The 19,991-nt window shown below is 44.5% G+C and overlaps 7 protein-coding genes across 9 annotated transcripts; 3 read left to right on the top strand and 4 right to left on the bottom strand.

Moving 5' to 3' along the window:
* Positions 1 to 10: 10 nt before the first annotated feature.
* LOC119553400 (transcription initiation factor TFIID subunit 2) lies at positions 11 to 4,258 on the bottom strand. The gene is made up of 7 exons (XM_037863772.1): positions 4,114 to 4,258; positions 3,996 to 4,050; positions 2,174 to 3,939; positions 1,702 to 2,114; positions 1,432 to 1,642; positions 160 to 1,380; positions 11 to 105 (listed from the first exon to the last, which is right to left on the bottom strand). Exons 1-6 carry the CDS (start codon positions 4,161 to 4,163, stop codon positions 216 to 218), a joined length of 3,660 nt encoding a protein of 1,219 aa, XP_037719700.1. The 5' UTR covers positions 4,164 to 4,258; the 3' UTR covers positions 11 to 105; positions 160 to 215.
* A 449-nt stretch (positions 4,259 to 4,707) lies between these two features.
* Positions 4,708 to 8,907, top strand: LOC119555393 (calpain-B). The gene is made up of 3 exons (XM_037866740.1): positions 4,708 to 5,804; positions 5,866 to 6,140; positions 6,383 to 8,907. Exons 1-3 carry the CDS (start codon positions 4,870 to 4,872, stop codon positions 7,942 to 7,944), a joined length of 2,772 nt encoding a protein of 923 aa, XP_037722668.1. The 5' UTR covers positions 4,708 to 4,869; the 3' UTR covers positions 7,945 to 8,907.
* LOC119555398 lies at positions 8,817 to 9,447 on the bottom strand. Its single transcript, XM_037866748.1, has 3 exons — positions 9,306 to 9,447; positions 9,113 to 9,249; positions 8,817 to 9,058 (listed from the first exon to the last, which is right to left on the bottom strand). The coding sequence occupies exons 1-3, from the start codon at positions 9,375 to 9,377 to the stop codon at positions 8,914 to 8,916; spliced, it is 354 nt and encodes a 117-aa protein (XP_037722676.1). The 5' UTR covers positions 9,378 to 9,447; the 3' UTR covers positions 8,817 to 8,913.
* Positions 9,448 to 9,553: 106 nt separating this feature from the next.
* Positions 9,554 to 10,331, bottom strand: LOC119555396 (protein Hezron). Its single transcript, XM_037866746.1, has 3 exons — positions 10,175 to 10,331; positions 9,920 to 10,108; positions 9,554 to 9,869 (listed from the first exon to the last, which is right to left on the bottom strand). The coding sequence occupies exons 1-3, from the start codon at positions 10,253 to 10,255 to the stop codon at positions 9,582 to 9,584; spliced, it is 558 nt and encodes a 185-aa protein (XP_037722674.1). The 5' UTR covers positions 10,256 to 10,331; the 3' UTR covers positions 9,554 to 9,581.
* Positions 10,332 to 11,204: 873 nt separating this feature from the next.
* On the bottom strand, positions 11,205 to 14,934 carry LOC119555395 (type I phosphatidylinositol 4,5-bisphosphate 4-phosphatase-A). 2 transcript variants are annotated; one of them, XM_037866744.1, is made up of 6 exons: positions 14,799 to 14,934; positions 14,248 to 14,487; positions 12,051 to 12,232; positions 11,775 to 11,984; positions 11,553 to 11,717; positions 11,205 to 11,429 (listed from the first exon to the last, which is right to left on the bottom strand). In XM_037866744.1, exons 2-6 carry the CDS (start codon positions 14,372 to 14,374, stop codon positions 11,313 to 11,315), a joined length of 801 nt encoding a protein of 266 aa, XP_037722672.1. In that variant the 5' UTR covers positions 14,375 to 14,487; positions 14,799 to 14,934; the 3' UTR covers positions 11,205 to 11,312. The 2 variants fall into 2 exon arrangements, with proteins under 2 accessions (XP_037722672.1, XP_037722673.1); XM_037866745.1 differs by having other exon boundaries at positions 14,720 to 14,824.
* Positions 14,935 to 14,937: 3 nt separating this feature from the next.
* Positions 14,938 to 16,047, top strand: LOC119555397. Its single transcript, XM_037866747.1, has 2 exons — positions 14,938 to 15,593; positions 15,970 to 16,047. The coding sequence occupies exon 1, from the start codon at positions 14,981 to 14,983 to the stop codon at positions 15,404 to 15,406; it is 426 nt and encodes a 141-aa protein (XP_037722675.1). The 5' UTR covers positions 14,938 to 14,980; the 3' UTR covers positions 15,407 to 15,593; positions 15,970 to 16,047.
* A 131-nt stretch (positions 16,048 to 16,178) lies between these two features.
* On the top strand, positions 16,179 to 19,547 carry LOC119555394 (nuclear distribution protein nudE homolog). 2 transcript variants are annotated; one of them, XM_037866742.1, is made up of 6 exons: positions 16,179 to 16,314; positions 16,385 to 16,538; positions 16,848 to 17,121; positions 17,184 to 17,444; positions 17,763 to 17,854; positions 18,724 to 19,547. In XM_037866742.1, the coding sequence occupies exons 1-6, from the start codon at positions 16,235 to 16,237 to the stop codon at positions 18,850 to 18,852; spliced, it is 990 nt and encodes a 329-aa protein (XP_037722670.1). In that variant the 5' UTR covers positions 16,179 to 16,234; the 3' UTR covers positions 18,853 to 19,547. The 2 variants fall into 2 exon arrangements, with proteins under 2 accessions (XP_037722670.1, XP_037722671.1); XM_037866743.1 differs by lacking the exon at positions 18,724 to 19,547 and adding an exon at positions 17,987 to 18,284.
* Positions 19,548 to 19,991: the final 444 nt, after the last annotated feature.

Here is a 19,991-nt window from a genome sequence, read left to right as displayed (position 1 = left end):
TAAAAATGTTTCAGCACTTCCTTAATTTTAAATTATAAACCGACAAATAAAAATGCGAAAAACTAACAAACAAAGGTATAGCTTATACGAATATCCTTTGGCGATCTGTAAGAGATTTCCGAACAATAAAAATAGACTCCATGTTAAAACTAGTTTTACCTTTATTTTGCACATAGCTGTTGCAACTTACAATCCCACCCAATTGGAACCCTCACTTAGTTAAGGTTCATGGGCGGCAGGCTGTTGCTGTTGCTACTATCCGCCGAGCTAAGCGTGTCCGGAGTGGCAGTTTCTCGGGCCTGAATGCGCGATATCTGCGGATCACGCTTGTCCTTATCCTTGCGCTCGCGATCCTTATCCTTGTCCTTGTTGTGCTTATGCTTGTGCTTGTGCTTATGCTTCTTCTTGTCCTTCTTCTTTTTCTTCTTGAGCAGACCATCGCCAGTCTTGAGCTTGCCCTCCTCGTAGCTGCTCTCATATCTGGTGGAGTCGCCCACGTCCAGCATTACGGATGAGTTATCATCCTCGGCGTATATTTCGGTCTTAAGGCGCTTGGATGCCTGATGCGATTCGGGTGCGTCGTCATCTGTCGGCAGGATATTCACTTTAGTCTCACTATCGTAGGCCTGAACGTTTACTGGTTCATCCAGCACAGTGATCTCTTCGCTGCGCTCCAGCTTGATAATCTCATCGCCCACCTCGAAGGCTTCGGTGGCCGTCCTCTTAATGGTGACCATGGCGGGCTTGTGCCGCTCCTGCGGTTCATTGGCCAAACTATCCATAAGCGGTTGAGGAGGCGGCTTGGACTCGCTGGTCTTCTTGAAGCTGCCGGTCACACTGCTTGCACTGCCGCCATTATCCTTCATCAGATCCTTGTAGAAGCTCTGGTTCTCACCGGCCTGCAAGCAATTAGGGCGCTTGCTTCCATACAGAGCGTAGTACAAGTCCACGATATCGCAACGCAGCTTGGTGTCGTAGGCCAGCGTGTTTATACTGTACCACAGACGATCCACCAGATTGGGTTTATCCAGACGGCTGCGAGATTCGCGCGTGAAGGGTGTGTTGTTGATCAACAATTGGGCCAAAGCATGACGTGCAGCCGGATCGGGGTCAGTTTCCAGCAGTGTGATCAAATGCTCCAGATCTTCGCTACGTCCATCCACCTTCACGAAATCCACTAGACACTCCATGGCAGCAATGCGGAGATCCAAATATATTCCATACTCCGCATAACTGCGGTAAATGTGAGGCAGTGAGGGCAAGTGACCGAACTTTTGCAGCTTTCGGATGACCTTCAGGCAGGACACGGACACCATGTACTTGTACGAGGGCAGGTGCTTCTCCATGTTTAGGAGACGAGTAACTTCATCTAGCACTAATCTGAAGTTCAAATTTTAATAAGAGTTTATTATGTTTGAGTTGCCAACTTACTTTGCATCTGTCGAAAGACTGTCCGTGGTGATCTGTGTGCCATGGATGGCAACGGAGACTACAGGTGTTAGTGTTTCGCCCAGAGCTTCCACTAATGCCGCTCTGTAGTAAGCATCCGTGTAATGGTTACGCGAATTCTCATTGTACTTAAAGAGATCGAAGAGGAAACGCATCACTTCCGGCGGACAGATGCCGTGGGAGGTGCGCAGACCTGCAAAATGAATATAGAGATCAATCGGATATCCACAAACTCCCAGCTTAAACTCTTACCCGCCATTGCCACAGGAATGGCCTTCTGCAGAAAATACAACTGGAAGTTGGAGAAGTTGTTTAGCTTGATGATGTGCGGAGCACTGAAGGAGCCAAAGAATTTCCTGAATATGTTTAGCATGGCGGGTGGGCCGCTCCAGGAGGCCACCATCTGGTTAGCCACTTTGGTCAGGCTGTGGGCCGCTTCGCAGCGCACTTGGTAGAAACAACGTTCGCTCTCGATGGTGTCTGTTAAAGCAAGCCTGGTGGCATTCGTTGGGTATTTCTGCAGGGCCTGAATAGCTTGAAATTGCGCGGTAACATCACGCTCATGCCGCAGCTGATACTGCCACTGGAAGTCGGGCTGCTCGATGATCAGATCACGCAGCAAGATCATCTCCGGATCAAGGCGGATCCAAAGCACAGGTGAGTCGCTAAGTAAGAAAAGTATTAAAAGGTTTGTTTAAAAAATATATACAAATAAAAAACGTACTCCATTGCTGACAAATCCATATCCACCTCCTCGCCGGTGCACAATGGGATCTTCTTTTTTTTGTTACGCCTGCTCTTCGAGTGACAGGTTATATCCGACTTTACCAGCGTGTTCTCAATCTGTAGCGTGTGCTTAAAAGTTCCGTCCAACTCCTGCAGCTGCACCAGCAAAGGGCCATTGTACTTCCTCACTCCCCGCTGATTAACAAAATCCTGACGGATTTCCAGCTCGATGGTGTTTCTCTTGCGGTTAAAAACTGAAGTGAGCGAGAACTTGGCATGACCTCCAGTGCGCACCCACTGGTCCATAAAAACGGACATATCCTTGCCCGTTACCGTGAAGATTGCCTTGATAAAGATGTTAGTGGAGATGAGCAGCTGAGACCAGAGTCCAGAACCAATCTTCATTGACGCCGCGTTGGTTGCCAAGGCCAGTTGTTTGTTAAACACCTGAATGAGCAGCTCCTGGCCGATACGGTGCTCCAGCATTCGGATAACCAAATGCGCCTTCCTGCGCATTGCCTCCACATATTTCGGCGACACCGTGTGCAAACTCTTGATGGGGAAGTAGTGGACAATTTCCTGCTGCTTACTGGCAGCGGCCGATGGATTTGTGCCCGAAACAGGTAACGGAGCTGGAGGCTGGCTGCAATCGAGGATAATCCCGCCGTACTGCTCTTCGTAGCGAACCACGCGAGCCAGTTCTGATTGCACCCAAGCGCGGTACTCGTTGTTTCCGAAGCACTTTCTCGAATACAGTCCGCACAGGTACTCGGCGATGCCCTTGGCCAGCCAGGTGTCCGACCAGTGATGTGATGTGATGAAGCACCCGAAGAACTGTTCGGCCACAGCGCGCGACATAAAGGTTCGAGATATATACGTTTGATCGATGATTGCTATGGAGTGCAGTAGGTTCACCGAAGCAATGCTCATGGTGGCATAAGCACTGATGTCCGTGTCCAATTCGTCTACAAACACCTGTTTGTAGCAAGAGAACGGATAGCGCGTGGATAAGGTCTCCTCGAAGAACTCAAAGGCCTCGTGCAGGTAGCGAACCGTATTCTTCAGCAGCGGCAACATTCCGGGCAGGCAGAAGTGGGTTACCTCGTGCATGTGCGGATCCACATAGATTTCGAACTGACCAACAGCCAGTGCGATATTCGGCGCACATACTGGAGTGGTAACCGTATAGTGGAAAGTTTTCTTCCGCAAATCTGGCGTCATAATGACTTCCATGAGTTCTCCACACGACACAGCCGTCAGATTCTTGTCCACGGTGAATTCCAGTCGCCAGGTACAAGGATCGGCAAAACTGTCCACGCAGGGAAACCACAAACGTGTGGAGTTCTCATAGCAGTTGGTGAACATATGCGAGCAGTTCACCTGGGTCTCCTCGTCCATGGACGAGGGTGGTATGACGAAATGTACGCCACTCTTGGGATTCTCCAGCGAGAATTCGATGCGGATGCGCAGACCCTGACCCTCCTGTATCATGGAGTAGCCCTCGGGCGGCACCTGGATCAACAGCTCGCCGTTGTTCGCATCCGGATCGGTGATCTGGGCGGCGGCCAGGTGGTGCTTGGAGTAGACCTCCAGCACGCGGCTCTTGGGATCCCTGTGCGTGATGTCCTGGAAGGGATCGAAGTACACGAACTCCGCCTGGCAGACATCGTTCAAAACGACGCTGTAGATCCTCAGCTGCTTGGCATTAAGACGGATGAGGCGTAGGTTCTCGCTGTTCGGCACGATGGTCAGCTCGACCACGCCCTAAAATAGGAAGATATTATTAGGCCAAAACCCACGAAATGAAGATTTATCCTTACGATAATGCTCTTCCGCTCGAAACTGATGCCCGTGAGACTCACAACCTGATGCGCCGTGCTGGTAAAAAGGTAGAAATTGTTATTTGGATATTCCTGAAAACCCTGGGGAAATACTTATAATTTAAACGGACGCAGCGGCACCTCGGGCACCTCAGGTTGTGTTTCCATCGCTTAATTTTCCGTTCTTCTCCAGAAAATGTCAAATAATTTCAGTTTGTTATCAAAAAACAAGAGAACTGTTTAACTTCTTCTTCTTCTTTATGTGAATGCCGACAGGGCTAAAAAATACCAAAATTAAATTCGGTATGTTGGCAACTCTACATGGTGTTGCAGCCCTGCATTCACTTTTTAACCCTTGTAAGATGCTGCGGGGGCTAAGTTTTGATTATTTTAAATAATAATAATCATTTTATTAATCTATTTTTTGAGTAGTGTCAATTTTTTTAAATTTAATTTAAGCTATTGTTTAGGACAACATATTAAGAAAAAGGATGAGTGTATTATGTTAACATGTGTTTTATTGTTTAATGTAACGATTTATTAAAATAATATTTTTTTCCATTTTATATTAAAATATGAAAATGTATCTATGCAATTCTTGCAATGCACTTAATCATCTTTTTCAAGCGTGCACAAATTTGAGGCAATAAAAAGTGCCCACAAGGGTTAAAGATTATGAATCATTTACCGAGAAAGTTAAATTTGGATACCTCTCCCATTTAAAGCGTACGATTCCCCCAGCGAGTCAGCAGTTTTATCACGCCAGCGAGTTAATAAACATCTGGAACCAGCTAGCTCCGTAGTATTAGCCCATTTGAAACGCCATTAGTTCGTAGATTCGGGAAAACCCAGTGAGTGGAAGAGGAAAACCAAGATGTACGGGATTGATAATTACCCCAAGAATTATCATGCCAGTGGCATTGGCCTGGTCAACCTGGCGGCCTTGGGCTACAGCAAGAATGAAGTCAGCGGCGGCAGCGAAGGAGGAGCCCAAAAGCCCAAAGCGGGTCTCTACCCCTCGCTGCCTTATCCCTCGTCGGAATCCGTGGGCGGAATGCCATATGTGGTGAAGCAGACGAGTCACGCCCAGAATGCCTCGTACCAGGGACCCGGAATGGGCATGGGAATGCCCGTGCCAGGTGCTCCGTCGGCACCATCACCCTATCCCAGTGCCACGCCATACCCGGGAGGTGGTCTCTACCCCAGTCTGCCCTCGGCCGGATCTTCGCTGCCGTATCCCACTGCCCCAATGGCCCCCTATCCAACCGGAATGCCCTACCCAGGTGGCATGCCACAGCCTAACCTTCCCTACCCGGCTGCTCCACTAGCACCATATCCAACGGCCATGCCCGGCCTCCCAGGCATGCCAATGCCGTACGCTCCCATGCCAACGAGTCCGGCTCCCCAGCACAGCGCTGGATTCCCAGCTCTGCCATATCCGACGGCTCCACCACCGGCCAGTGCTCCTACTCAGGAGGAGGAACCTTCCGTGGGCGTTGCCGAGCTGAGCTTCACCAGCGTCAAGGTGCCGGAGAACCAGAATATGTTCTGGATGGGTCGCAAGGCCACCAGTGCTCGGCAGAACAGCGTCAGCAAGGGAGATTTCGAATCCCTTCGCGCCAGCTGCGTGGCCAATGGAACCATGTTCGAGGATCCCGACTTTCCGGCCACCAATGCCTCGCTGATGTACTCCCGGCGACCAGATCGCTATTACGAGTGGCTGCGTCCCGGCGACATTGTTGACGATCCGCAGTTCTTTGTGGAGGGCTATTCGCGTTTCGATGTTCAACAAGGAGAACTTGGCGATTGGTAGGATACAATCTTCCCTTACAAGAATACAAGAATTGAAAATATCTTTATTCCTTTTCAGCTGGCTCCTGGCTGCAGCGGCCAACCTCACGCAGGACTCGAAGCTGTTCTTCCGGGTGATCCCTCCGGATCAGGATTTCCAGGAGAACTACGCTGGAATCTTCCACTTCAAGTTTTGGCAGTATGGCAAGTGGGTGGAGGTGGTCATCGATGATCGCCTTCCGACTTATAATGGCGAGCTAATCTATATGCACTCCACGGAGAAGAACGAGTTCTGGAGCGCCCTGTTGGAGAAGGCCTACGCAAAGCTCCATGGTTCCTATGAAGCTCTCAAGGGTATGATATACTTTTATCAAAATTCGTATATAGTGAATGTGGCATACTTAAAATTCATTCAAAATTCCTTTCTAAAAATATACCATGCTTATCATAGGTTATTCATAAAAAAGTAAGCATATGTAGCACGTTTTTTGGTTGGAATTTTGTTATGTAGATTATTATATACATTTTTAATTGAAAACCTTTGAGCATAAATCAATATCATTACTAATCTTTATGAACTTATTCTTTACCTTCAGGCGGCACCACCTGCGAGGCCATGGAGGACTTCACTGGCGGCGTCACCGAGTGGTATGACATCAAGGAGGCTCCTCCAAATCTATTCAGCATCATGATGAAGGCCGCCGAGCGTGGTTCGATGATGGGCTGCTCCCTAGAGCCGGATCCACACGTCCTGGAGGCGGAGACCCCTCAGGGTCTGATCCGCGGACATGCTTACTCCATCACGAAGGTGTGCCTCATGGACATCTCGACACCGAATCGCCAGGGCAAGCTGCCCATGATTCGCATGCGTAATCCATGGGGTAACGATGCCGAGTGGAGCGGTCCATGGAGCGATAGCTCGCCTGAGTGGCGCTTCATACCGGAGCACACCAAGGAGGATATTGGCCTGAATTTCGATCGAGACGGCGAGTTCTGGATGTCCTTCCAGGACTTCCTCAACCACTTTGATCGTGTGGAGATCTGTAACTTATCGCCCGACTCGCTGACTGAGGATCAACAGCAAAGCTCTCGTCGCAAGTGGGAGATGTCCATGTTTGAGGGTGAGTGGACATCGGGCGTAACGGCCGGAGGCTGCAGAAACTTTCTGGAGACCTTCTGGCACAATCCGCAGTATATCATATCGCTTGAGGATCCCGACGACGAGGATGATGATGGCAAGTGCACAGCTATTGTGGCGCTGATGCAAAAGAACCGGCGCAGCAAGCGCAATGTGGGCATTGATTGCCTGACCATTGGATTTGCCATTTATCATCTGACGGATAGGGACATGCAGGTGAAGCCCCAGGGGCTGAACTTCTTCAAGTACCGCGCTTCGGTGGCCCGATCACCGCATTTCATTAACACGCGTGAGGTATGCGCCAGGTTCAAGTTGCCTCCTGGTCACTACCTGATCGTTCCTTCGACGTTCGATCCGAATGAGGAGGGCGAGTTCATCATTCGCGTCTTCTCCGAGACAATGAACAACATGGAGGAGAACGACGACGAGGTGGGCTTTGGCGAGACAGATGACCGCATCGCCCCGGCTCTGCCGCCACCAACTCCAAAGGAGGAGGATGATCCGCAGCGCATAGCCCTGCGTCGCCTGTTCGACAGCGTGGCTGGCAGCGATGAGGAGGTGGACTGGCAGGAGCTGAAGCGCATCCTGGACCACTCAATGCGCGACGTTATGGTGGGCGCCGATGGCTTCTCCAAGGATGCCGTGCGTTCGATGGTGGCCATGCTGGACAAGGATCGCTCCGGCCGCCTGGGCTTCGAGGAGTTCGAGGCTCTGCTTACCGATATTGCCAAGTGGCGTGCGGTCTTTAAACTGTATGACACTCGCCGCACTGGCAGTATCGATGGATTCCATCTGCGCGGAGCGCTCAATTCGGCTGGCTACCATCTGAACAACCGGCTCCTGAACGCCCTGGCCCATCGCTACGGTTCGCGGGAGGGACAAATACCATTCGACGATTTCCTGATGTGTGCTATAAAGGTGAGGACATTTATCGAGATGTTCCGCGAACGGGATACGGACAATTCGGATACCGCCTTCTTCAATCTGGACGACTGGCTGGAGAGAACAATTTACTCTTAAATCACTTGCAATTGATACTAATCTAATCCTAAGTGCCACGAATACTTAACATACATACCTGTGCATTATATTATTCATGCATGATGCATGATATGAGCAAAGCAACACACAGATCCATGACAATGCAGCCCGAAGATCGGGAGAGATACACTCACTTAGCCAACAAGATAATCTTATCAGATGACAAAGTCCGGAAATACAACCTCATGGGGCGAAATTGGAGTGGCCTTGGAATGGCACGAACCGCATACACAATTTATACAATTTACACTATAGCTTTTATACTATACGGAGCCACTGGAGGGATGACTAAGAGCGAGCATCAATAAAAAGTTGCTCTGCGCACCTCGACAAGAGCTGGAAATTTGCTAGTATAAATGGAAAAGTGCATTACTACCTTACGTTTGCTACGAGACACTCGAAAAGCCATTAATAAGCATCAACAATATTTATAAGATATACGGATTGAATAAGCATGTATTTTTGTAACATTGTAATCTCCGAGCCGCCACATTACACATATGTTCAGGTGCTAGAACAAAATCCAACCAGACTCTGTTGTCCAAACAAAAGTTGTTATTAATATCAGGGAAGAAAAGCAAAGCGAACAGACCCAATCCCTCATCGAATAATTATAAGATTTATCAATATATGCAAATATCAGTAAATTTATTGAATTCAGTATAAGCTTGTACTTCCCCTACAATTTCTATTTCGTTTTCTGATCAGCAATCTCAAAATATGTAATCCTTAAGCACCCTCTGCTTTTAAAATGCTAAACTAACTGAGATTAACCAATTGGTATAAGAGGCTTTTTGTTGGACGCTTTTAAACTATACTATAATTTTTGTGAACAATTTAACTAATCAAAATTGTCTATATTTATGTATTTGTTACCATCGAAAATTTGATTGTTGTATGCATACTTTTTTATGTAAATAAATGAACCACAGTGATGCACTAGACCATCTATTTGACGACTACGACCATATCGGCACCGCTTGGGACTCCAGCATCGATCATCACCTGCTTCATTTCATCTATAAGTAAGTCATTGTCAGAGGCCAAGCTGTTTAGAACCTCCAGAAAGTCTTCATATTCCAAGCGCCATTTCCTAGGGTTTGGTTTTATTTAGAGAGTTATCATATTTAGCTAAGTTTATTCTTACTTGTATCGCATATAGATGAGACCAGTTTGGGTTCGAGTAATAGGATTCGGCATAAGCTTAGCTTGCTCCAGCCAGGCATCCAGTTGAGAGAGGAGTATGCTGTCGAACACCTCGTTTTCGATGTCCGTGGGTATAACCTGTCGTCGTATTATTAGCCTAATGGATAGTATACTAATTAACCGATTTATCTTACCTGGAAGTTGCAATAAACCAGGAACAGTGAGTCTAGGGTGTGCTTTTTGGGTTTATCTTCATCATCGGCCATGTCAAATTTTTGTTTAGCAGTGCATTAAAACGATTGTGTACAAATAGAATTGTGCTTTCTGGCAGATAAAGAAAATGTTCTATGTGGGTGTCGAGTCAACGTATGTATATGTATTTCGAATTGTTTTGTTGATAAACAAAGCGGCCAGAGAATTGGGAGCTTCATATCTAGACGACTGTTGCCATGGGCACGGGCGTCGTTTTATTATTGTTTATTGTGGAAGTCTGCTACGATGCGTTGGACGTATATAGCTAATTTGGGTTCCCACCCCTGGCATCGGATATTTCCAACTGCATACGGTGGTTCTATGATCACCTGGTTCAGTATAACGATGGCTACATTGTCGCCTTGGCTGTACCACTTGACTGCAGCATTGCCGAAATGCTTGACCATGAACCTATATAGGGCTTGACCAAAGGGAGACGCATGGGGATGATAGCTCCGGCAGAAAATCGTACGGTGTTCGATTGCACGTAGGTATCGCTCTTGAAGCTACAATGGAAAATGATATTTGGCTGATAGTATTAATATAAAAAATTTACCTTCTGAATATTGATCGGCTCTGGGGGTTGTACATTCTCCAAGGGCAGCATTTCCTTGACAATTTCAATATCCACGCACAAGGAAAGATTCACAATGGTCAGGTTGCAAATAGTCTGTTCGTCACCACCGCCTTTGCTGGATGGGCACTTCATCATAAGCATTTTAACGGCCAGATCGAAAGAAACCACCTACGGATTGCATTGATTACATAATTTATATTCCAACTAGTTTAAAAATAAATATATAGATAATACCTCTCCCAAAATATTATCGCCAAAACAAGTTTTGCAGCGCACTATAGATCCCACGGTGAAACAAGGAGCCAAAGACGACATTTTGGAATAACACTTCACAGGCTGAGAGATAAGTTCTGAAAATCAGGTCGAATATGTCTGACAGCAAGTTCAAGGCACTCTATAGCTTCGCCATGTTGTCACAAAAAAAAGTCCGTTGTGCTTGTGGTTTTATTTCTTTTTATTTACAGTGTATGTATGCTAATTTATAATGTACTAAATATAAATGTTGTATATATATATATTTCAAAAGTAAACCGTTCCTTTTAATCATATATATATTCAATTTCGCAGTTTAGCAGTTGCTGTCTAAATTGTTGTTTCTGCATGAGCGTTGCTTTTTCCTCTGTTGTTCAAGAAGTGTTGCTTTGTTTATTTTCATTATAATTATGTATGTGTGGTATATATGCGCGTATGTATGTACCTTCATTAGCACTATTAGCATACCCTTTTAATTATTTCTAACGCCAAAAGACAAAACGCTCACATCTGCTTTGGCGGGAACTGAGAAGAGTGCATTGGATAAATTCTTAGCAACACAAAATTCAAAGCGTATCGATGAATACGTGATGAATAAATACCGAAACAGTTGCAGGACAGGCACAAACGGATAACAAATCGGACACTTAAGCAACGAAACTGTACAAATCTTTAAAATGGAGCCTGACGATTCTATAAATGGGATCCTATAGTGGGTGCATGTGGAGTTGATCGGTCGCTGATCTAATAACTAATGACTGCCTACAGTTCTGCGATTCTCTTTTAGCACTTTAATGGTAGCTGCTCCTGCGACCTTCGAAATATTTGCTTTTAGTATAGAGTTTAGTTTAGTTACGGCCTTAACATACTAATTATGCTTTTCAAAATCACTTTAAACGGGGACCTTCTTTTCGATAATTTAGCTAGGTTTGCCATTACTTTTGATCGAAATTAAGAATTTTTTTAGCTGGACTGCTGGAGAAATGTTCATATGATCCGTCTGCAAATTGGCTGCTTTTGTTTAGTTAAATTTAATATCAAAAGGAATGATATATATGAATAATATATATATAAAAATAAAACAATGCACTTCCTTTGCTGCTGGCCCCGTGCTTTAGCTTTACATTGGCCCATCGATGGCGCTCACTTTAAGGCGGAAATAGTAGGCGGAGCGGGCCAGCATGCACCCCGCGATCACGAACAGTGCCACATAGAGGAAGTACATGCCGCCGTGATCCTACAAGAAATAAAGAAAACAAATACGGACTTAGTATGGGGGTAAACAATAAAATATGGCAAAATGTTTGTTGTCAGAAGAACAATGTGGTTTTCCTTTTGAAGACCCAAATGTTTTGCTTACCGAAGCAATCGAGTATGTGCCGACGGTCACGCCGATGCCTGCGATGAGGAACACCAGCGCCACTATGGCAAACATCACGCCGCGGCTATTGGCGAAGCGCGAACCCACCGACGAGACCTTCCTGCAGTGTGGACAGCGGGCCAGGGCATTGTGATACGTGTTGAACTGCAAGAGCAAGCATTAGAGTATGCCTCCTGGGTGTAAATCCAGCAAATAGCTCACCAAAAACGTGTCCGAACAATGGCCACAGGTGACGCGGCACATGCCCGGCATGGTGGGCACGGGCGGGGTGACGGGACTCGGGGCCAGGTTGATGATCCTCTTGCAATTGGGCCTTGGACAAGCGATGCGCTGCGAGGAGCTCTTGCAGATAAGCAAACAGTTGCATGGGCAGCGAACGTACTTCTTGCCCGGCGGAGCATTTCGAATGGGCTGTGGATATCGAAAGGAGGAGTAAACATTTGGTTATATCTAGGGATATAGTAATTTACAACTTACAGTTGCCTCATTGCAGTGGGTGCACTTGACCACGTGCTGCTCCCGCTTCGTGGTGATGTCAATCATGTGCTGACATACCCGACAGGTCACCATGGGCACGCCTCCGGTATTAGTGCTCTGTTGATACGGCGGCGGCAGCTCGTCGGGTCCAATGCAAGGCACCGCCGTCGGTGCTGCATTGCCTATAAAACCATTTAGAAAACAGAAATATTAATAAAATAAATTGCTGAACCCTTGCCCTGCAAAGCCTAGACCTTTTGTGTAAAATAAATACATCTCGCCAGTAGAGTTCCCTCAACCACACTGCTCATCTGGTGGAGATTGCCTCGTGGAGAGAGTGAGAAGTGCATTTTCCGATAGTGTCTGGGTCGGAGAAGCTGCGATAAAGCCAAATGGGTCAATGTTTTGGCTCTATGAATGCAGCGTTCCTGTCTTGACATTAAACTAGTGCAGCTAGACCGCAGTGGTGGGGCTCAGCTCTCGATCAAAACAAGTTCGAACTTTGTGCAAGAAGTATGTAAACATAAACAAGCCTCGAGTAGAATACAAAGAACTTACATACACTTCCCTTTCATTTACCACAATTCGGAATAAAGGCTGTTACAAACAATATGTGGATTTATCAATTGAATTTTTTAATTAAATACTGAAAATTTCATAGATGCACTAACTTGCCTGTCAAGTTGCTATTTGGAATATTTTTTCGGATGCTCACATCTTAGTTAAATTTAAAAAAATATATTAAATCTCACTTACAACAGAACCATGAAAATAGGTAATGTGCTGCTACTTCAGAGGACATTTCTATAGTGTGCCTAATATAACCCTTTTCTCGTTTTTGAAAAATGACAAATGTTTTAGTTCGCATGGAAATTTTATAGCAATTATAGTTTTAAATCGGTTGAATTTTTGTTCTATTTATGATTCTATTACATTATCAATTTTTTTCTGAATAACCCACATTTGCTGACTAACGAAATCTAAATCAGACTACAATTATGAAGTTTCCCAAACCGAAACACAGACAGAAACTTGTATCAAGTCCTAACTCAAGAAATATGATGGAAATATAAGAAATCAGAGAACACTAATGATTAAGATAAGAAATAATTTATTTCCGATTGCCTAAATGTCATGGCTTTGTTGTTTTTAGAGTTACTTATAAATTTAATGGGACCACCTTGAACATCCAACGTAACTGAAATTTTGTAGAGTATTTTAATGATATGGCTGAGCTTTCCCTGAGCCGAAGATCAGGTTCCTTGGTAAACAATGGATCCGCAGCTCATCGCAGTCCCTCTGTGCCTTCGATTTCGCCCTGTGCTGCGATAACGCAGCGAATCACACCGTGACTCATGGGGCTGGCTCCCCCGCTTTGCCACCTTTTTATCACCACTACCAAATCGATGCTGATTAAACAGCTGTGGGGAACGCTACTTGCGCTGATTAAGGCGTCCTAGCATAAACAATAACAAAGGTATTGCGAATATTTGGCCGATACCGGCATCGGGTTACTAACAACGCATAAACAGAAAGAAATTTAACTCCATACTAAAGAAAAAAAAGCATTACTAACTATTAAATAATTTGCATGTGTGAAAAATATTTTTCCAGGTAATCTGGGCGAATAACGAAAGTGACGGATCCAATTCCCTCTCTACATATGATATTGTTTTGTATAAATGTATTAAATGAATATTTACGTTAAAATGGAAAGTTTAATATATCATATCACATCATATCGTAAAATTTCAAATCCTACCGCTACCTTAAAAACCTATTGTTTACTACTTGGTATTTAATATAAGAAAAATTGATTTTTTCAAAAAGACTATAGGTATTTAAATTAAAAAAAAAAAATATTTTTATAGATTGAAGGTCTTAACATATATAAATTTTGTGAATTGTTATATATGAAGTTGAAATGGTTATAGAAAAGAAATCTTGAATTATCAAAACCATGCATTTATGATAAAGTTTTGGACCCATGCATCATATCAGTTTTTCTTTCTGTGCTCCCCCCACTATGACTCAGTTGGGTGAAGTGTGAAAATGCAAAGTTAGACAAGCGGACGACTACTTGGAATCACGGCGGTGGATAAGTAGAGCGCCCGCACACTTGTTGGGTTTCCAATGCCACCCGGCCGATTGGATGCGGGTTGAATGCCCGGCCCGGCTTTACAATAACGATACGCACCGTCCTCGTTGGTGGCCACCGATGAGCTGCTCCCGGGATTGTCGGTGCCCTCGTCCACGGCGTCCACGGAGTTGTAGCCATTGCCGTCGTCCTTGTTGATCAGGCTCTGTCGCTCTGGATCCGCCATGCTGGATTATCTCCCGGATATCTCTCGGTTATTATCTATATGTAGAGGAGCAACTCCCGTTAGGTCGGTTGCACTTTTGGGCTGCCTTTGTTGTTGCAACACGTAGTTTTCAACTGGAAAATGAGGAGGATATCCATAGATTAAACATTGAGCCATATATTTTCCACATCCATTTCCACACGGAGTTCTTTGTTCCGCCGTTTATGACTTGTTCGTTGCGGTTTTTCCCGTCGTTTTATTGAAACACATCCTCCCTTTTTTCCCTTTTCGGCATGCGCCGCAATTAATCAATTTCCGACCGCTGCATGTGCAACGCCCACGCAGGCTCCTTTCCCCCACACTCACACGTTTGCCTTTGGCTTAGATTGCTTGCAATTTGCCTAATTGTTTAACAATTGCTGGCCATATTTGTGCTATATTTTACCTTATTTTTGTTGAAAATGCACTGCCGTCGCTGCGATCTGGCCACACTGTGACTGGACAGCCTGGCAACGTCAGTCAGGGAGTTGCCACTTGAGTTCGATTGCCAGCGAACCAGTTCCAAAGTTTCAGTGAACCAGTGCTCATGTAGGAATCAAAACAATTTCGCTACGCTTAATAAGAATTATGTCTAAAAAGGCTAAAAACTCCAGTACTAAAGACTCAGAATCGTCTTCAGAAAACAGCCATAACACGTCTACAAGTTCCAGTGATTTTGACACCAGCCGCAAACACAAATTACGTCGTAGATCTATACGAAATGTCTCATTTCACTATCAGGCGCTGCCCATGCGTGTTGTAGGCGAGAATAATAACTCTGTGATAATACCCGATATCCCTAGCACTTCTCGGGATATAACTCTCCATTCCGCTCAGATAATCGAAGATAGTTCCGATTCCGAGTTTCATATATCAAATGATACCAGCAACGATGAGCCGCCAAACAAATCCATCACTTTCGCCGCCAGGCCAATAGAAAAACCCGATTTGGAGTTTATAAGAAAGTTGCGAAAACGCAAAAAGCGCCCAAATAAAACATTGTATACAGATTAAATTTCAAAAAACAACTGTTGACCAGGGCTGCCAAGCGAAATGCGCGGCAATTAGCCAACACTGCCAGCCGAAAACCAGGGTTGGCTAGTGCATTTTTGGAGTAGTGGTCAATTTTTACGAGCATAACTATTTACACTGATTTTATGTAAATAAAACAAATAAAACGTAGGAAAATTAAGTGCAAAGTGTAAGTAGGACACGTGGGCGGGTGGGTAATATGAAATTCCAGGTATAGCCACTCGCAAAACAGCTGAAAATCGGTGATGATTTCATTTTCATGCTGCGCGTTGTTGTATGGGAAACTTCGTCGTAGGCTTGTTGTTGTTGCTCATCATCCTTTTGTTGTAGCTGTTGTTGTTGTTGCCGCAGCTGCTGCGTCACAAAAAGTGTTTATTTAGTTTGAATTTATTTACATTGCCTTTATAGACAAAAACCGCCTACCTTTTTAGGGCATCGAATAAGAAGAAGAACAAGAGCAGCAGCAGCAGCAACAAAAACAACAAAAGCAGGGCAAACACACCTGTTCCTAATTGATTTTTCACATTTCCCACCGATTTTTATAGACCATTCGACTTGAACAACAACTGTGTTTTGGCATTTTTAATCACAGCAATTAAAAATAAAGCAGCTAAAAATCACTAAAAAAAAAACAAGAAGAAAAACCACACACACTTGCAGGAATAAGACCAACCATAGTACCTAGCTTTGAGTAGAAATTAAAAGTTTAATCAATTCGAACGAACGAAATTTCAAACCTAGTTTGACCACCGATTAGTACACAAATCAAAAAGTCAGCAGTCTAGTTTTCCCAAGAGAAAATCCGTGGAAATGGAGTCGCCACCGATGTTCAATAGTGTGGAAGATGAGTGCAGATATTGGAAGGAAAGATCCAAGCAGTACCACAAAGAGTAAGTATTTCCATCTATCATTAAAATGTATGAGATCCCCTTATAACCGATGAATAACCATAACTTACAGGTGGACAGATGTCAAACAGGAGTACGACGAGTTCGTGGAGCAGTCACGCGAAATGGAAATCGAAATGGACGCCACTCTGGATCAGAAGCAAAGTATAATCAAAGATCTCACAGCCAAGCTCACAATGTTTGAGCGGGAAAACGAGTCCCTCAAGGTGGCTATATCTCAAAAGCATATTTATATCCTGAGTTTTTATCAAAATTTCAAGAAAGACTGGTTGTTCATACTTATCTATTTAGATTTTCACCTTGAAATAGTATTATTATAAATTGTTTCTGTCATTTCAATTTCATTAGATTAAAATGATCGTGGCTTCTTACCTACTTGTTATTTAAAAAAGACTCATTTAAATTAAATTATATAAATTATATCTACCAATTTTATAGTCTGAAAACTATGATAAAAACTCGGGTCTTAAAAAATGAAACCCAGAAACCATACTCACATAGTATTCCAACCCCAGCTTAAGTTAGACTCGCATGGCATTGAAATGTCAAATATGGAGAAGCAGCTGGATACAGTGAAGAAGGATAGGGACACCATGAAGGTGTATCTGCGGCAGCTGGAGCAGAAGAACGACGATCTGGAGCGTGCCCACCGCATACTGAACGAAAGCATAGAGAACTTCGAGAAGATGCTGGATCAGGCCTACGAGAAGAACGCCCTCCTCGAGCTGGAAGTGGATGAGAAGGGTCTGCTGCAAGAGAAGCTGCAGCGGCTGATGGATGAGACGAGAGGTGAGTGCTTGTTGGCCAACCGCCTAGTCTATAATTTATACTTATCCCCCTACCTCTTGCAGATCTCAAGCAGGAGCTGAATGTGAAGTCACGCTTTACCCCAGTGGTCAATGGAACGAGCATTTCCACGGCCAGCGACACCACCAACACGGTGAACAGCTCGATGAACTCGTCCGCCTCGCTGCCAAACGGCATTGTGGCCAACGGCGATTTAACGAACCACGACAATACCGTCACCACAAGAGCCACCAGCATCGGCGTGAACGCCCTCAATGGCAGTTTAGTTAATAGAAACGAATATAGCCAGCAGCATTCGCTTAAAAGTAAGATACTCAGTTCCTTCAAGAAAACGAGACATGTGCTAAAACTATCCAAATCGAGTCGCCAATCGTTCAAGCCTTGCATTTAATTTTGTTTTTCCAAATGTTTTTAACATGTTTGTCACAACGTTAGCAGGTTTAAGTTTCTCAATAATTGTAATTGCATTGTAAATTATTAAAATTAAGAGCACAAAATGTGACGAGAGAGTTTGCGACATTTCTTGTAGGCGAATTGTTTACGTTTCGTGTGCGTCTGTAGTTAAGTAGTTGACCAACTAACCTCTCGACTAACTTGCTGTGTATGTGTGCTTCCTCTTGCAGATCCCGAGAACCAAATCAATGGCAATTCCATGAACCCCAGCTCCCGCACAACGGCGCTCAACATTGTGGCCGACATGTTAAGAAAACTAAACGTAAGTCCCTCCGAAAACTTTGAACCCAGCATGTCAATCCCCCCAATCCCATGTTTCTGTCTTTATTTTCCCTGTACCCACACACACCTTCACCTCCACCTCCAGCTTATGTGTTTTTCCGTATGTTTTTAGTGGGACAAGGCCCTGCTATGTCCCGAGTGCGAAAAGTTTCGCTGCATTTGCGTGCGCCCGGCGACTCTGCAGCCGCCGCCATCGGCCAGCGAATCGAGTCTCTTTCGCCGCGCCTTTGGCGGCAGCAGCAGCTCAGTGGCCGCCAGTAGCGTCCAGTCCACGCCCGTCAGCGATTGCAGTTCCTCCGGCAGCCTCAATGCGGGCTCAAACATTTTCAAGCGCTTTGCCGAGCGCATGCGCAACTCGCCGGACGCCAGCCTGCCGCTTTGACATTGCCCTACGATCCATAAGGCTAATTTTAGTTGCCCTCCGCTTGCATTTATTAATTGCATTGGTTAATAAATACAAAATTTATTTGTACCTTATTTCACAGTCTTTTTGTTTGTTAAGCACTCGTAATCTTTTTTTTTCGATAGCAATTTTTTTACTTGTAACCATATTTTGAAAGATAAATCATGGAAGTCCCATTTGAAGTGATATTTTAATCGATTATGGGCTATGATATTAAGTGGAACCCAAGTACTAGGATATGTATTACAATTTTTCTGTGCTACCAGGACAAATGAAAACATTGGATTGTAAATCCATGATTAACTTTTGATACTTCCAATACTATTCGTAAAATAAAAATTGTAAGATAAGCTCTATAGGTTTAATATATTTTATATAGCAATACTCTGTTGCTTTTGGATTGTTTAACTCTTTTCTAATCCCTTGCCTCTTTTGCATTTTTATAGGCCATGGAGACGAAGCTAAAGACGTACCGCGAGAATGGCCAGCCCATACCCCAGAGGCATCGCTCCGCCCCACAGTCCACCCATCCGGCGCTGGCCGGACTGCCTTGCCTCTCGCTGGATGCCGAGTGATGGGAATCACAGTCTCCTCTGACTCAGACCGAGTCTCTTTCTCATCCTCAAATGCATGCCCAACCCAAATCACCAAGGGCGGCGCACTGTTCAGTTGGCTTTATGTTTACGTTACGTTAATTTAATGTTACTGTTAGCATTAATTTAGCTTCTGCTGCCTCTTTATTTATTTGACCTTACTTGACTTTGTATAAACCATTTGCGATATTATAAATTACACAACAGCTAATGTTGTCCTTTCGAGCCCAACATGTAACATGCCTTAGTACGAATTAAGAGTATACACCTAAGCTAAGTCCCCACTCGGTTCACACTTCGACTTCAATTGTTAACAGCATCGCGATTGTTTTTTGGCATACAATGTGTTTAGCAAGTAAGTTTAAAGAAGATCACCCCCAGCAAACAAGCGAAGAAGCTCTGTCCAAGTATTATACTTAAAGCGGACAACAAATACTCGTAGCGTTTAGGAAAAAAAGACAAGATCTAAACCGAAAAATACAACCGATCACCTAGTTATAACTAAAACTATCCCAAGAGCTATTTTCTGTTTATATTTACAAGCGAATATAAATTTGTAAAAAACGCAAAATATTGTTAACGGCAAACTGTATAAAGCATAACAAAAATCCAACGAACAGGCAAGAAAATATATGTATATGTATGAATAAAGAGCAACATAATTAGTTTAATAGAAACGCACCCACACGCACTTTTCAATGTCAAACGTACGCAGGTATGTTGCAATTAATTAGTTTTAAATAATATTTGAGTTCATTACACAAGGTGAATGCTGCGTCAATTCCTATGCCAAGGCCAAATTCCTGTTTGTGGGAGCTTTTCGCAGGGGAACTTCCCCGTTTTTAGACCCATTTCAATGCGGATTTTTCGGAGCTTTACTTTTCCCCTCTTAGAGGAAGTCAAGATGACGGGTGGAGTTGGATGCTGGCTGGGGGGTGAAATAAACTGGATCTAAAGAGCCGACCTTGTTGGCGGGAAGGTCCGTTGGCGGTAAGCTAATGAAAGTACTCTGGTTTTCAGAAGTAAGCACGGGTTAGCGTCGTCGAGTGAGCCAGCTTGGATGGAAAACTTCACCTCGGATGGAAAATCTTCCACAACAAATGCGAAAAATGGAAGAAAAA

Source organism: Drosophila subpulchrella, chromosome 3L (assembly GCF_014743375.2).
Source record: "Drosophila subpulchrella strain 33 F10 #4 breed RU33 chromosome 3L, RU_Dsub_v1.1 Primary Assembly, whole genome shotgun sequence".
Classification (NCBI taxonomy): domain Eukaryota; kingdom Metazoa; phylum Arthropoda; class Insecta; order Diptera; family Drosophilidae; genus Drosophila; species Drosophila subpulchrella.
Note: the sequence above shows the minus strand (reverse complement) of the source record. Positions and strands in the feature narration are given on the sequence as shown.

Bases quoted from the DNA above. Each gene is read 5' to 3' on its own strand.
- LOC119553400 (XM_037863772.1), bottom strand. From the start codon at position 4,163: ATGGAAACACAACCTGAGGTGCCCGAGGTGCCGCTGCGTCCGTTTAAA. The intron at 3,940-3,995 runs GTAAGGATAAAT...TTCCTATTTTAG, and splicing joins TCGAGCGGAAGAGCATTATC to GGCGTGGTCGAGCTGACCAT. The intron at 1,381-1,431 runs GTAAGTTGGCAA...TTTGAACTTCAG, and splicing joins AGTCTTTCGACAGATGCAAA to ATTAGTGCTAGATGAAGTTA.
- LOC119555393 (XM_037866740.1), top strand. From the start codon at position 4,870: ATGTACGGGATTGATAATTACCCCAAGAATTATCATGCCAGTGGCATT. The intron at 5,805-5,865 runs GTAGGATACAAT...ATTCCTTTTCAG, and splicing joins CAAGGAGAACTTGGCGATTG to CTGGCTCCTGGCTGCAGCGG. The intron at 6,141-6,382 runs GTATGATATACT...CTTTACCTTCAG, and splicing joins TTCCTATGAAGCTCTCAAGG to GCGGCACCACCTGCGAGGCC.
- LOC119555398 (XM_037866748.1), bottom strand. From the start codon at position 9,377: ATGGCCGATGATGAAGATAAACCCAAAAAGCACACCCTAGACTCACTG. The intron at 9,250-9,305 runs GTAAGATAAATC...ATACGACGACAG, and splicing joins TGGTTTATTGCAACTTCCAG to GTTATACCCACGGACATCGA. The intron at 9,059-9,112 runs GTAAGAATAAAC...ACCAAACCCTAG, and splicing joins CTCATCTATATGCGATACAA to GAAATGGCGCTTGGAATATG.
- LOC119555396 (XM_037866746.1), bottom strand. From the start codon at position 10,255: ATGTCGTCTTTGGCTCCTTGTTTCACCGTGGGATCTATAGTGCGCTGC. The intron at 10,109-10,174 runs GTATTATCTATA...TGCAATCCGTAG, and splicing joins GCGATAATATTTTGGGAGAG to GTGGTTTCTTTCGATCTGGC. The intron at 9,870-9,919 runs GTAAATTTTTTA...TTTCCATTGTAG, and splicing joins AGCCGATCAATATTCAGAAG to CTTCAAGAGCGATACCTACG.
- LOC119555395 (XM_037866744.1), bottom strand. From the start codon at position 14,374: ATGGCGGATCCAGAGCGACAGAGCCTGATCAACAAGGACGACGGCAAT. The intron at 12,233-14,247 runs GTGCGTATCGTT...ATGGTTTTATAG, and splicing joins GGTGGCCACCAACGAGGACG to GCAATGCAGCACCGACGGCG. The intron at 11,718-11,774 runs GTGAGCTATTTG...TTGCTCTTGCAG, and splicing joins ATTGTTCGGACACGTTTTTG to TTCAACACGTATCACAATGC.
- LOC119555397 (XM_037866747.1), top strand. From the start codon at position 14,981: ATGTCTAAAAAGGCTAAAAACTCCAGTACTAAAGACTCAGAATCGTCT.
- LOC119555394 (XM_037866743.1), top strand. From the start codon at position 16,235: ATGGAGTCGCCACCGATGTTCAATAGTGTGGAAGATGAGTGCAGATAT. The intron at 17,122-17,183 runs GTGAGTGCTTGT...TACCTCTTGCAG, and splicing joins GCTGATGGATGAGACGAGAG to ATCTCAAGCAGGAGCTGAAT. The intron at 17,855-17,986 runs GTAAGTCCCTCC...GTATGTTTTTAG, and splicing joins ACATGTTAAGAAAACTAAAC to TGGGACAAGGCCCTGCTATG.